Genomic DNA, 13,775 nt, shown 5'->3' on the forward strand with positions numbered 1-13,775 from the left:
TAAGGAGGTCTGTGAAGCAGGAGACCATGCCCCTATCGAGCAGCCACCTCTCCTCTTGGCAGGAGGCCCAGAAAAAAGTGTTCATATTTGGCCCCCTTTGGACTAACATTGCATGCTTAGTTTCTATTTTGCAGCTTTGGTGTAATATGTGAATAAAAAAAAAAAAGGCCTCAGACAGTATTTTCTTAATTACACTAACGATTCAGAATCATTTTAGGGAAAGGAGGGTAACATCAGAAACAGAGCTTAAAGATGAACTGGGTTGTATAAAAGTTTGAAAAGAAGGCTAACTGCTCAAGATCAAATTTGAAACAACAAAATATGGTGCTTTTAAGAATGGGGGTGCTTGCTAAGTGATAATTTACATCTATGAAAGTCAAGTTCTCAAACCAGGTCACCAACACCTGTAAGAACTTTGGGTTAACATCTCACGTGGGCTAAAAAGCAGCAAAATTAGTGACAATATCACCCTTTAAAGTTTGGCCAGAATGGGGTCTGATTCTTCCTTAAGCTCTGTTTCCTTAGTTTTGCACATTTTAAAGTACTTTTCCTCACATGAGGATAATATACTCCCCTTAAGATTCACCATATGTCTTGGAAAATTCAAGGTGTATCTGGTGTGATTCTGGTAAGGAGGGTCAAAGTATATCAGAATGCACCAGCCCCAGCTCTCTTTGGATTCACTGGGTAATGATGGATTATGTCTATTTATCTTAGCAAAACCTGCCTCATTCACAGGCTTGTTCTGCAGAGGTGAATCAACCCCAGGAAGTGTCTGGAAAGAAAAGCAAACAGCTTGGGCACTGTCACAAATAAGACAGAACCAGGGATGATGGCGGGAACTGAACCTGTTGCCGCCCTGCTGCAGGAAGTCAGGGGTTCGAGAATGAGCATGACTAGCAGCCCCCTGCCTGTGGGAGACTCTTGGCGATCTGAGGGCTAGGTTTCCAAAGGAATAAACTTTGGATCCTGTGTCACTTATCATTAACTCAGACTGCTCTTATCCCTTTGTCCTGAAAAGCAGCAGAAGCTTTACATGGCAGGTGTCACAGTGTCACATCCAGAGACTGTCACCTGCTGCTGCATGTCTGTAATAAAGTTAAATGTCAGGGGTGGCAGCTGAATGAGCCATGTGCCTGAGGGAGCAGGTTCTGGGCCTCCTGGCCCAAACTCCACCCATCAGGAAGCAGATACTTTGGAAGACTGGGTTCTAGCCTGGGCAGGCTTTATTCCTTCTGAGGTTTGTCCTAGATGGGACAGGGTCAGTGAGGGATGTGGGACTTGACCTTGGGCCCAGGTTACTTGTGAGACCCCAATACAGGAGTGCAAATCAGCTGGATCCCAAGACTAGTTTTCCCCTTTAGCCCATTCTCAAGCTAGGGGAGATGGGGTGACAAATATGCCACAGGCTGGATTATTTAAGGTTCTCATTCTCTATCATATCTACCATTTTGTAAAAACTGGGAAATTTGGAAAATAAAACAAGATCAGCACTGTATTCATAAAGACTTTCTGAAGTACAAAATATTTCCTAAGAAAATGGGCTGATTTTTAATTAAAGGTGTTTTATCTTAGGAAGAGTGTTTACTTTAAAATTTTTACTTATAATTAAATATTGCTTTAATTAGAAGTGAAATTGCAAGTTAAAATACACTTAATGCATTTCCCAAACTTAAAAAAAACTGAACCCTAGATTGCAGGCAATCAACCCAGTCAGGACTTGACTCCTACACACACATATGTATGCACATGTTCATGTAGACACACGTGTACTTTTTAACAAGAAACAGGCCCATTTTCAACCATATTGTCAACACTCTTAATGTAAGACTCTTGCTTTTTAGGCTTAACTTCAGGGTTAATCATAAAGCAATTGGCTTATTTGCCCCCAAGCATAAACATGTGTTACTCCCATGAGAACAAGAACATTATTTCATGCTTAGAAAGCAGGCATAAGTATCAGTGTTCAAAACAGCCTAAGCGAAAATTTAGGCTTGGGCAAATGTCAGGCTAAGCCTGTGGTCTATTTCACTGTTAGAAAGAACTTTTGATGGGTAAAAGTTAATCACTGGGGCTAAGCATTCCTGCACTCGAATTCCTTCTTCCAGCAGTCTTGGGACTCAGGAATTCACACCGAAAATGAAAAGTGGAGTGGTTGCTTCCCTAGCTTCCTCTTTTCCCCTCTCACACATCAAGGTGGGAGCTGGAACCAATTGAGGCCATGTATGAATCTGGTTGATGGTTGTTTTGGGATTATACGAGACATCTGGGGTCAGTTCTAGTTTGGACTGGGTTGCCAGGCACAGCAAGCACAGAGGTGGGCTTTGGAAGACTGGGTTCCAGCCCTGGCAGGCTTTATTCCTTCTGAGGTTTGTCCTAGCTAGGACAGTGTCAGTGAGGGATATGGGGCTTGACCTTGGGCCCAGGTTACTTCCTGACCCTACGATACTGGTGCCTGGGCAAGCATGACAGAGGTAAATAAAGCATTAGCAACATTGTTAATCCGAGTCCAGCCCCACTGACAGCTCAGAAAGGACTGGGCTTTTTAGGGGCCTGTGTCCTAGCTGGGTGCCACCCTGTCTCAAAGCCTCCAGCTCTCCCCCAGGCCTGGATAATCCTGCTTAACATAGCCTTCCGTGGGCCACAGCAGGTTGACCAATTTTCTCCTCTCCTTGGGCCTGGGTGAGATCCTCTTGCCCAGGGAGCTTCATAATTTCCATTATCAAATGCTCTGGATGGCAGGATGAACACTGGCCTTTGTTCCCCCCAGCTAAAAAAAGGACTAGCCCTTTGCTGTTCATTTATTTATTTTTCTCCATATAAGTACTTCCCTCTGATCAAGTTTTAATTTGATTAAGAAAAGAAGCATCTTTCTCTTAAGCTCCCTGTCTTAAGAGCTATTAAACTCCTCTAAAATCTTATGAAAGCAGAGTTTATTTTAATTGCCTACAGTCTTGACTTCACTTTGGCCTTGGCACAGGTGGCAAATCCCGACTTTCTCATCCAGTTTGTCCATCCATGTCTGAAGTCCAAAATGCTCAGGACAGCAAAGAGCCTAAATCCTGTGGTCCGGGTAAGACTGAATGGCTCCTCTGCTAGTGACACTGAACAGAACTGGGCAGCCACAGGGTTCTGTGCTATTGTATATCTAGTGTCCAGGATTCAGCAAAGTCCTAAGTTCCTCATCTGTCATAATGACTGTACTTGGCACTTGTCAGGAATGTCACTGTTCTCTTTGGAAGCTGTATTTGAATACTGAGAATGCTGTTCTCAGGCCCAGCAAATGTATATATAAATCACATCTGCAATCAGAGGGAGACCATACAGCAAGCACCAGTCACAAGACAGACACCAGACAAGGCACTCTGCCTACAGTTCATGTAATTCTTATTATTACCAGTTATGGAAACTGAGGTATCCAGGAGTTAAGTGGCTTTCCTGGGCCCCATAATAACCAGAAGATGTTAAGGCTAAGATTCAAGTTACTTTTAGCTAGAAATTAATTTGAGGATTACCATCGGATGCCTCATTACATAAGCCCTTCAGCATTATTGGAGAAGGGCCTTGATGCCCACACTGTGAATCCACTGCCACAGGATGTGCCTCCTCAGTGCTCTCTGCCTTGGCCACACTTAGCTAGTGAGCATGCAGGGGAGGAAACCTACATTGGGTTGCCAGCTGCCAGAGGAGAGGAAGGTGCCTTCTGGATCTAGAATAGCTGTCTAGGGACTTCTCATCATAAGTGAGGTGGTTTTCATACCCCTTGTCCACTCTTTACAGGGCACAGAAGTGGTCTTAGAAGCATTCGGCCCATCTCACCAAATCCTCCCTAAGATCTCTATGAACCCAGTCTCCAACAAAGCTGTGCCTCAGGAAGTAAGGGAAGAAATGATGCTGCTGAGCCAGTTTACAAACCAGAAGTGCCCACTGGTGAGCTGCATGATGCACCCTGGCTGACAGCTAGCTGTATTTCTCTGGTTCACAACCCAGGGACGGGAGGCCTTGGGAAGGTCAGGACAGCTGGAAGTGTGAAATGAATGCAGCCCTGCATAGCTGTCAAAGGATCAAGCTGTCTGCGGCGGCCGACTGACCATGCACACACACACTCGGCAGCACCCGGCTAGGCATTACCTACTTCACCACCGATGTAGAAGTCAGTGTTTGTCGGGTGAACGACAGCATCACTGTCGATCGAGGCAATGTCAGCCTGTACAACTTGCAACTATAACAGGTAAACAAATGTAGATCAACTGTGTTGGACCGAGACCCACGCACAGGCACATTTACTAATGCCCCAATGGCAGGGCTGTCCTACCTGGTCGATTCCAACATATGAGCCCAGGGGGCAATCAGTCCACGCAGTGTGCGCACATGTGGATGGGGGTAAGGACAGGAGGAGGAGGAGGAATATCAAATGTGACATGTTTAAATTAAACATTTGAATGACAAGTCCAAAAAAAGAGAAACACACGAGATCATTTCCAAAGGTTAAAAGAAATTAAAACAACAAATGCCCCATTTCACTTCGCAAAAGCCTGTAACACTGGCACCCCACTGAGAAGGCTACTAAAACATGGCATCTGCTTTAAAAAAAAATGTGGACCATCAGGCCAACCAAAACAACAAGTTTCTCCATTTAGTCTGCAGTAGTCAACTTGCAGGCTTTGATGTTCATTCTTGTGGCATTCACCATTTTGTCTGCCTTCAAGGGGAAGCTCTCAAAAACCTGAAAACAGTATAGATGTGTGTTCAGGATTGCCTTCATTCCCTCAATGGGTAGAAATACTTTTACAGGCCTGTCTCTTATTCTAGTAAATCTTATTTTTATATATTTAAATATGAAATGTACCTTGAATATTATCTTTGCATTTTTTATTTTTTAGCTTGTGGCTTTTTTAAAGTATTGTGTGAGGCAGTTGGAAAAACAGTTCAAGAAGGACATTTTAAGTCTCAGTCCCCACATCTTCAGCCCACTGAAGCCCATGACTTCAGTTTGGTTTGTGTGGAGTGGGCCCAGGCTGGTAATAAGCAATTCTCCTAACAAGGCATCTGCCATCTTTCAAAAGTGGCCACAGCTGGGAGCTAAAGGAACACAAAATACACTGTAGTCAGTGTTAGAATGACAATGTCTCTGTGGGTATCTGCATAGCTTGGCGAGGCTCTCTACCCCTAAGGGGACAAGCGGCTTTAGTGCCCTAAGTTGACAATTCCTTATATGAAAAGATGAAACAGACACAGGACATCTGAGGAGTACCTCTGTGCTTGCCCTAAACTCTCTGCCCTCCTGAGCAGGAGATACCATGGCCCTGAGGCAGTTTCCTTCACAGGAACACATTCAAAGAGATGCTGCCCTTCTATTTCAAATAATTGTCTTGGCCAAATAATTCATTAAGGGGCATTTAGCCATTCAGTATTTTCACTATAGAAAAAGTGGGAGAAGTGTCAGTAGGTGGTAAATTTGGGACAAGCCAATCTGCTTGTAAATGAAAGACAGCTCAGTGGCACACTAATGTAGCGTGTCTTCCTTTTCAAGCTTTGAGTGTCATTCCTCATCAAGGCTTAAATGGAGAAACTATCATTTTGTAGTTACCTGAGACTGTTCAGTTTAAAAAAGAAAAGGAAAAAAGAAAACAAACAAACAAAAAAAAAACACCACGTGTTTAAAAATCCCCCCCAAGTAACCAGCAGTCAGTTTGATCATTATGGAAGAGAATTTAGATGATAAACATTGCAATTGAGGGGAAAGTGGCCAATCACACTCAAGGAAATACATCAGACCATTTCCATTTGGAACAGCTTGAAGTAATATTTAAGGTCTGTACTCGAAGGTCAATCAAGGATTTGAAAATTTGCCTTGACCATTCTGGAGTCTGGGTGGATGAAAGTCTAAATTCTGGGTTCCATAACTTTTCATCTGACAGCTGGTGGTGCCGAACCCCATCCCCAATTACCTAGGTCATCTTTAAGGTCAATGTCAGCATTGGTAGGATTGATTATGGCCTCCACCTCAAAGCCGGCTAAATTACTGATTTCACTGTGAATAAGGTTCAGCTGAAAAGAAAAGCATGAGGTGGGAAATAACAGGAGAGCCTGCAAGTTGCAGAGAAGTGAGCCCTGGACACAGGTGATAGCAGTGGACACTCACAGTGCACTGGGCATGGAGGGAAATAGGGAGGCGCTGGCTAACATGATCCATTTCAATCAGAAGACTCCAATGTCGCTTGGGGTGCTGAAAGGAAGCAAGCTAGGCAGAGTGCTCACAGCTGTGGGATGACGCCTAGGTCAGAAGGGAAGCACAAGGTATTGGGGGGATTGGCTCTCTTTAGAGGAACTTGTGACCTGGGGACCAAAGTACAGCAGCTGTCAGGACCCAGAATCAGAGTGCTTAGTGCCAGGTGGCACCTGTGACTGTCCTCACCCCTGGGCACTAGGGCAGTGTGAAAGGGAGTAGTAACTGGCTTGGGTACGCCCCTAGTAGCTTTGCCATTGTCTTCCAAGTGGCTATGGGTCTTTAAGGATGTCCCATCACCGTGACTGCTGGCTGGTGGGTTCCCCTCCCCTGCTCAGGGGTGGCAAGGAACAAGAGGTCTGTTGTTTAATGACTTAATTTTATTAGTCATGTAATGCTGAAGTTCTGGTGGAACCCAGGAAGAAAACAGCAATGCTCCAGCAGCACAATGTCCTAATAGTTTTCACCTGTTGGTCAGGTCAGAGTCCCTAGTTGATGGCTTATGAGCAGTTTCCTTGAGGCTGACCAGCCATCTGGCTCTTTCTGAAGACCCCCTGACTGTCTTCTACACTGCTGTTCTGTTGCCAAGGCAACCCTGAGCCACTGAATAAGAGAGGAGTGAGTTGTGGATTTGGCTGTCCTGGCCCTACTCCTCCCTTCCTTTTCTTCAGATGCAAGTATCTGTAGTAAGTTTGCATGTGCTTGCCCTCTGTCCTTTAATAAAGTTTCTTCAATGATGTAAAGTCCTAACAACTACAAAAAAGTGCAACACCTAAGCAGCCCACAGAGGAGCTGGTGCTCAAACCTACCATGAACCAGGCTGGGAGAGGGATTGTGGCCTGTGGGGCCCAGTGGAGCAGGAGCTCTGGTCCTGGTGCTCACTCGGATAAGAGGCTGTACAGACTCTGGGCAAAGAGGCTCTTGGTAACTGAGCTCTGAGCTGCTGAATTTCCAGGGTCAAGCATTTTGTTAAAAAGAAAACAAACAAAAAAAAAAACTTGACACTCTATAAGCATGAGAAATATAAAACCACATGTTTGATTCTTAGAAGGAGCCAGATTCTCAAAAAAGGGAACTGATTACTAAAAGTTATTCTTTAGGAGAAAGCAGCTGTACAAATAAATTTGGTTACACAGTTAAGAAAGGACCCCATGTAGTCCCCGTCACAGGGTGGTGGCCCTCATTTTAAGTTAAAAACTCAGAAGAGAGACTAATTTTCTCCATTGGACTTTCTGGGCTGTTGCTCCTGTGCTCAGTACCACAGGCTGATTTAGGGGACACTTATATCCCTGAATCTGGAGGAGGCCTAAGGGGGATCTCAGCAGCTCAAGGCTATGGTGCCAGACAGAGGCACAGAAAAGAGATAATTAGCATAGGGCCAGGCCTGACCATTGCCCTCAAGGAGAAGGGGTATGAGTGGCAGGGTTGGGTTGGAGCATCAGGGTAAGGCAAGTGAGCCCTCAGGATTTAGAATAAGGTGGTAGGCTTTACTATGTTATTTAGTATTGAATTTAAGCCCTAGCAAATGTAGTTTATAAAGACTCAAACTAATCCCTGCCCTACCAAAAATATTAAAAATTAAAACATCTTACACTGTGTGGAGATACAGGATGGTGAGTGAGGGAAGCAAAGGAGAAAAAAGGAAAGAAACACTTGGCATGGCATGGATGGTTAGATTTTTAAGTATATACCTGAAAGATTTCTTTTTGTTAAAAAACAACCACACATCCTTAAAATTCACATGATCATTTTCAGTTTGTATAGATGCTTCTGGATTTATATTCAGCTATGCCTCATTGGAAAAGCAGCTACTTTTATGGTCTCTGATTCATCTAGCCAGCAAGGGACCTCAGGAGCCTTCCTCTGATTGTCCTAGGGAAAATCAGTCTCTGTCCAGAGTAAAGGAGTTTCTGGGGAAACTGTGCAGACTGACTTTGCTGAAGTGAGGGAACAGCTGTAAGCCTAACTCAGTTCCTTGGAGAACTCCCAGCTTTCTCTGGACTCACGTTCTCTTCTGACCAGAGCAGCCTGCTCCTAGAAGCATGGACCACGGTAGCTCAGGTCCACTACTGCTCAGCACTGGGAACTCCCAGCCAACCAAGTGCTGTTTTGCTCTCTCACCCACATCTGAGGATGAGGCTAGAGTTGAGATTGTCTAACTGTGCTCTACTTTGTGTCAGGGCTCAGCAGAAGTTTTCAGGTTATGGGGCTGAGCCACAAAATAGTTCTACTGGTGTAAAATATATGTGAATATGAAATTTTTAAAAATCCTCTGGACTTGAAATTGTGTGCTCGGGATGGGAAGGGAAGAAGACAAATTGGTTCAGACACTTTGGAAAGACAAATGGGTAATCAGCTTGGGTTGGGCAGGCTGGACAGTGGAAAGAGGCCAATAGTGAGATGATCATAAAAAAAGACAGTAGTTTCCCTAGACAGGAGGAAAACCCCAAGCCTGGGGGCAAATGGACCATGTATGCACAAGTCTGGAAAAGACTCCACAGTCCAGCTGGTTACACATAAATACGTGTAGTAGGGCCAAGACACCCCAGCCATGGGAGGCCTCCTGTCAGTCAAAGCATGTAGACATATGAAGTACATGCAGAGGATGGGTACTTGTGGATCACAAATCAAACTTCTGGGCAACTGTGGGAATTCCCAAGAACAGTTTCATTTGCCAAGAAGGAGGAGGATCATGAACAATTTCAGAATTTTAATAAGGTGGTTACTTTGTCCTATCATTGGAAAAAATGAGAAACTTAAGTTTTAAACCACAGCATGGGGAATTTAAAACAGCTGTGAAGATTGTTGGCCACTGGAGAGAACAACCACAGGGTATTGTCAACTACAGAACAGAAGGGCATCCCCTTGGCTATAGAGTTGGGAGAAAGGAACTGAGCCCATCTAGCTTTAAGATCCCTCCCATGGTGGAGGTCTGATCATCCTAACCTCAGTGGCTCTGCTGTAGCCAGTCTGTGATGCCTGCTGTACCCAAGTTTTTCCTACGGTGGCTATAGTCTTATTAGCACTGAACATGAAACATCCTTAGATATAATTCTGAGATGAAATGGGGCTTTTGGTGGCTCCCAGCCAACCTGGTTCACCTAGATGGGAGGCTGGCACCTACTACATAGGGCAGGCCAGGAGGCAGTCTATCACTAATGACAGGAAAGAAGCAGGTGGGCTGCAGCTATAGAAGGACACGCAGCCTTCATTGACCTGACCTATTTGGTTACAGGAAATAGTAAAATCTTTTTTTAAAAATATAATCTGGTCACAAATTCAATTTTAGGAAATAAAAGTGATTGTTAATGATAAGCTGAATAACGTGCTGGATCTAGCTACAACTGTCAAATTTTGGTGTCCCTCATAATGGTCAAGGAAGGAAGCCTGGCTGCTCTCATGTGTCCGTGCTAGCCCCCCCCAAAATACAATTCTTTTTCTGTCCCCAATGTCCACTTCCACTAAAGGGAATGGGAAGTAGGTATCTTCTATGGAATTACTTCTAGATTTCTCAAGAGAACTGTGCTTTCCCTGGGGTCCACATGGTGGTGGTGGGGGGGGGCGGAGATGGGGAATGAGTGAGGAACCATAAAACTTGAGCAGGTTCTAGGAGGCCTGTCCCTGAGCCACTCTATGGTTCCCTAGTCAGCCTCACAAGTTGGTCATCTGCCAGAGTGGTGGAAAAGGGTGAAGGGCTCCTTCTCACTCACTGCTGCCTCAGAGCTCCCTCTTTCCATACAGCTTTTCAACACCAGAAGAAGTGGGCATGATAAGGGGGAGGAAGTCCCTGGGCCCCCATGTCACTGGCCTTTAATGGCTTCCAGTGCTGAATCCATGATCCTGATCATTTGAGAGGAGGGAGACTCACTCCCTCCTTAGACTGCCTTCCCAACTGCTTCAAATAATACTGACTCTACCAAGAAACCTAAATCATTTACTACCACCGACACAGATTTATAGATAGACACATTGGAAGTGTTTTTCAGCAATAAAACCATCAGGTTTTAAAACCTCTGAAAAAAGGCTGCAAATCTCAGTTGAACCACGAAGCAAAAACACTTAGTGGATTCAGATTCATAGCACTGTTTTCTTTTTTAAAACAATTCAACAACGTGTGTGAACATTGGGTAAAATCATAGCTTAATGAGGGCAATCACTCCGGAGTCTTCAGTATGTGAAATACATCATTAACAACAACAATTAGGTCCCTGCTTCTAAGCCCTGGGCCATTTCCTCCTGTGAGTAGCTTAGCAACTCTGCCTTACAGGGCTGGAGCAAGCACAATATCACCTTTCTCCACCTCAGTTTGCTTGCAATATTCAAGCACTGATTTCACTGTCACAGATGGAAAAATAAGATTCATAGAACACAGGGTACCATACAGTCATCATTCTACAGTACCCTTTTGAAACATTTATAAAATCCAAATCAAAACTCATGTCTGTAATAACAACATTCGCAATGTGCTTTGTGTAAAATTTTATATGAGTCAGTTTTATGACTCTTGCCCCTTTTATACCACATGCAATGATTTTCACCTGACAGTAATAGCCAATAAAGGGCCTGAGAGTACTGCTTAAGAATAATGCTCTGAGGGCTGGGGATATATGCCTAGCATGGGCATAGGGGTTCAATTCCTAGTACCCACCCCTGCCAAAAAAAAAGAGATAATGTTCTAAAATATAAATGCTAACTCCATTTCATGCTGCAGGAGTATAAGGTTCCAGAAAGGACAATGGCATCTTAGTTTCTAACACTGGTGCCCAGGCTGACTTGATAAGCTACTTTATTCTGAGAAGCAACACTTGGGAAGATGCAGCTTGCCCTGCTAACAGGTGCCTGCCCTGCTGGATATTCAGAGCACCTCTTCCTGGGTGCATGAATTTTAGCTCATTATGTTGTAAGCACATTTAACAGGAAGGATAGTTTCATGGTAGCTAAGAGAACAAAGCATGTGAGATGCAAAGGAAGGCTGTCAGCATCAGCCCCTTCTCTTACTGGTGACCATTTTACAGCGGGCTCCAGCTCAACCAAACCTCACCAAAAGCCAAGATATCTAACAGGCCCTTTAGTTTCACTATCCAGCCCAGTGCTTTCATTCTCCTCATTAGGCAATATGTCTAAATTATAGAGTATTGAGACTTTTCTATGGTTTTTTGGTCCTTCTTCCTAGCCCTAAGAGTCAGTATCAGCCAGATCTGCACTTTTTTATTGCTGTGGTGCTTGCCCTGTGGCCTGTTAGGAAAAGTACCCAAAAGGGAGGAGAGCTGCCAGGAGCAGACTTGTGCCCAACTCTGTGATGGGAGCCATCAAGGTGTCTACAGCCTTTACCAGGCAGGGCTCCAGGCAGCAGACACAGATCTGATCCCATTCATTTCTGAAGAGCAACACAACAAGAAGGGCATCTCTGTTTGTACGTGGGCATTTGTATTGTTCTGTGCTACTATTCTGGAACTATGTGAGCTCATCCAGCAAGGGGGGGTCTGAGCTCTGATCTGAGGTTGGCCAGCAGGAGGAAGCAAGAACACGGAAGAAAGAGGCCAGGGACCTGGAGTCCAAGGACAGAGTGGGGCAATAATGTGGTACCTGCTTAGTAGGTTTGGGAGCCCTGGCTAATCATCTATGTTTGGGATCTAGAACACACAGGAGCTAATTCTGAATAGCAGGAGGTTTTCACATGTTATTTTCAAATGAAGCAATTTGGATGACAGGTCACATTAACTTTCAATACATTCCCCAAAGGACATGTTAAAGGGTGTGAAAGTAAACCCAGGTGGTTGCCTGCACTGCTGAGTTGAAAATTTTTAAATGAAAAGTACATGTATTTTAAACAAAAACTTTTAAAGCCTCAGACCTTAAGATGACAACTAAAACTGCTTTTTTTTTCTTTTGAAAAATGCATATGAAATACAGATAATGGTTATAAAATGTAAACAGCAATGGTTAGATTCTGGAACACAGAGTCCACCACAGGAATTGCATCATGAGAGACTGAGTGCAATTAGTGACAGGAAGAGGGAAGGGCTGGGGGGAGAACTTGCAATGATGTGAGCAAGAGAACCGTGTCACTGGGATGCTAAAGAAAATCGACAGTGAGGATCTAAAAATGATGCAGCTTCTGAACCATGTTGTTACCACCTTAGAACCAAACAAATTTACATGGAAGGTCAAATTCAGTCCTTTAATTTTTGAATGAAGAATGAAAAAAAAATTAAGCAAAGCTTAATTCTCTTTCTCCCCACCCTCTTTTTTTTTTTTTTTTTTTGGTGCTAATAGAGAAATATTAATGTACTCTCGTTTTCAGGTCTTAAAAGCCTTTGCATCATTTTTATTTTCAATAAAAGTGAATTATCTTTTACAAAACCATGGCGTCCTTGCAAAGTTGCATCACTGGGGCAGCTGAAAATATATTGCCCACGGTTAAAACAGACAAACATTTGGCTTGAAGAATCGTCTGGTGGTTCAGTGAAGAAGCCCCAAGTGCCCAATTAGTACCTCTGAAAAAAGTCCCCTCCCAGGATCAGATCTACCTTCAGCATCCATGAGAATGAGGAGGCTGCCTGCCAGATCCTTCCCTTTGCACCACCCATGCTGTCTGGTGACCAGGTTATCCCACAAAAGCAGCTCATTCCCCAGGCTAAGCCCAAGGGTCTGATACCAACTGGCAGACTCCCACCATCTTTACCACAGTCTCCCCATCCCTACCCGCCAGAGTCCCCCACCCCAGCTTTGTGGTCCTCTCTCAGTCCTCAGCCCTCCCTGGGCCACTCCCAAAGTCCCCTGCAGCTCTGTCCACCCATGGGTCCTGGAGCAGCCCTGGGGACCCCCCAGCCTTGCCCCGGGGCCCTGGAGCAGGCTGAAGTGCAGCTACCTACCTTCTGGCCAAGGAAGAGGCTCTTAGTAGAGAGGACGGTGAAGCCGTCGGCCGGCGTGCCCTCTGTCGTGCTGTCAGCACTGGCTGCCTTGCTGACTTCTCCCTGCTTCTTCTTGCACAAACAAAGAGTCAGAATGAGAGCCAAAGGAGCAGGACCAACAAGTCTGAATTTTTCTTCAGGTTCTTTTTTCCCCCTCTCTTCCATGCTGGGTAAGTGCTCTGCCATTGAGCTACAATCCCAGCCTAAGTCTGGGCTTTTTTTAATGGGAATGCAGCTCAGAGGCCTTGCCCATAACATTTTGGAGAAGACAGGAAACTAAACCACAATCAACTCTCAGCATTTCCCACAGGAGGACTGCACACTTATTTTGAGGGCCCAGAGTTCCATTAAGAAGCAACTTAAAGGCAAAACTTCACTCTATTGTGATAGTTTAGAAAGAGAACCATTGTCAAAAATTAAGACCAAGTCAACATCTCCTCAAGTTTCTTTCCTTTCTAGATATCTGCACCATTCAAGTTTAAGAAGAAAATAAACTATTTTAGGTCTCTAGTCCTCAAAAGTCCTTAACAAGCATCCCAAGGACCACAGGCTTGAACCTTCCCACCCAAGAAGGTAGGACTCTTCTACTTTCCTTCATAAAGCCCAGCTGTAAAGAAGGATGCACACAGGGC

General features: G+C 44.6%; 1 protein-coding gene across 4 annotated transcripts in view; it reads right to left on the reverse strand.

The window, feature by feature from the left end:
* The window catches only part of LOC124109393 (core histone macro-H2A.1), a 63,557-nt gene that overhangs the window by 10,768 nt on the left and 39,014 nt on the right, over window positions 1-13,775 (reverse strand). Inside the window, exons 5-6 of one of the 4 annotated variants that reach the window (XM_046467974.2) lie at window positions 13,105-13,215; window positions 4,132-4,222 (exon numbers count right to left, since the gene is read on the reverse strand). In XM_046467974.2, the coding sequence (XP_046323930.1) occupies window positions 4,132-4,222; window positions 13,105-13,215 (202 nt within the window). Of the gene's footprint in view, window positions 1-4,131; window positions 4,223-5,951; window positions 6,052-13,104; window positions 13,216-13,775 lie in introns of all 4 variants that reach the window. The other 3 variants (XM_046467972.2, XM_046467973.2, XM_046467975.2) reach the window with 3 other exon arrangements.

The sequence above is a fragment of the Marmota monax genome, unplaced genomic scaffold, assembly GCF_021218885.2.
Source record: "Marmota monax isolate L192 unplaced genomic scaffold, Marmota_monax_Labrador192_F-V1.1 WCK01_AAM20220418_F8-fsc00196, whole genome shotgun sequence".
In the NCBI taxonomy this organism is placed as follows: Eukaryota; Metazoa; Chordata; class Mammalia; order Rodentia; family Sciuridae; genus Marmota; species Marmota monax.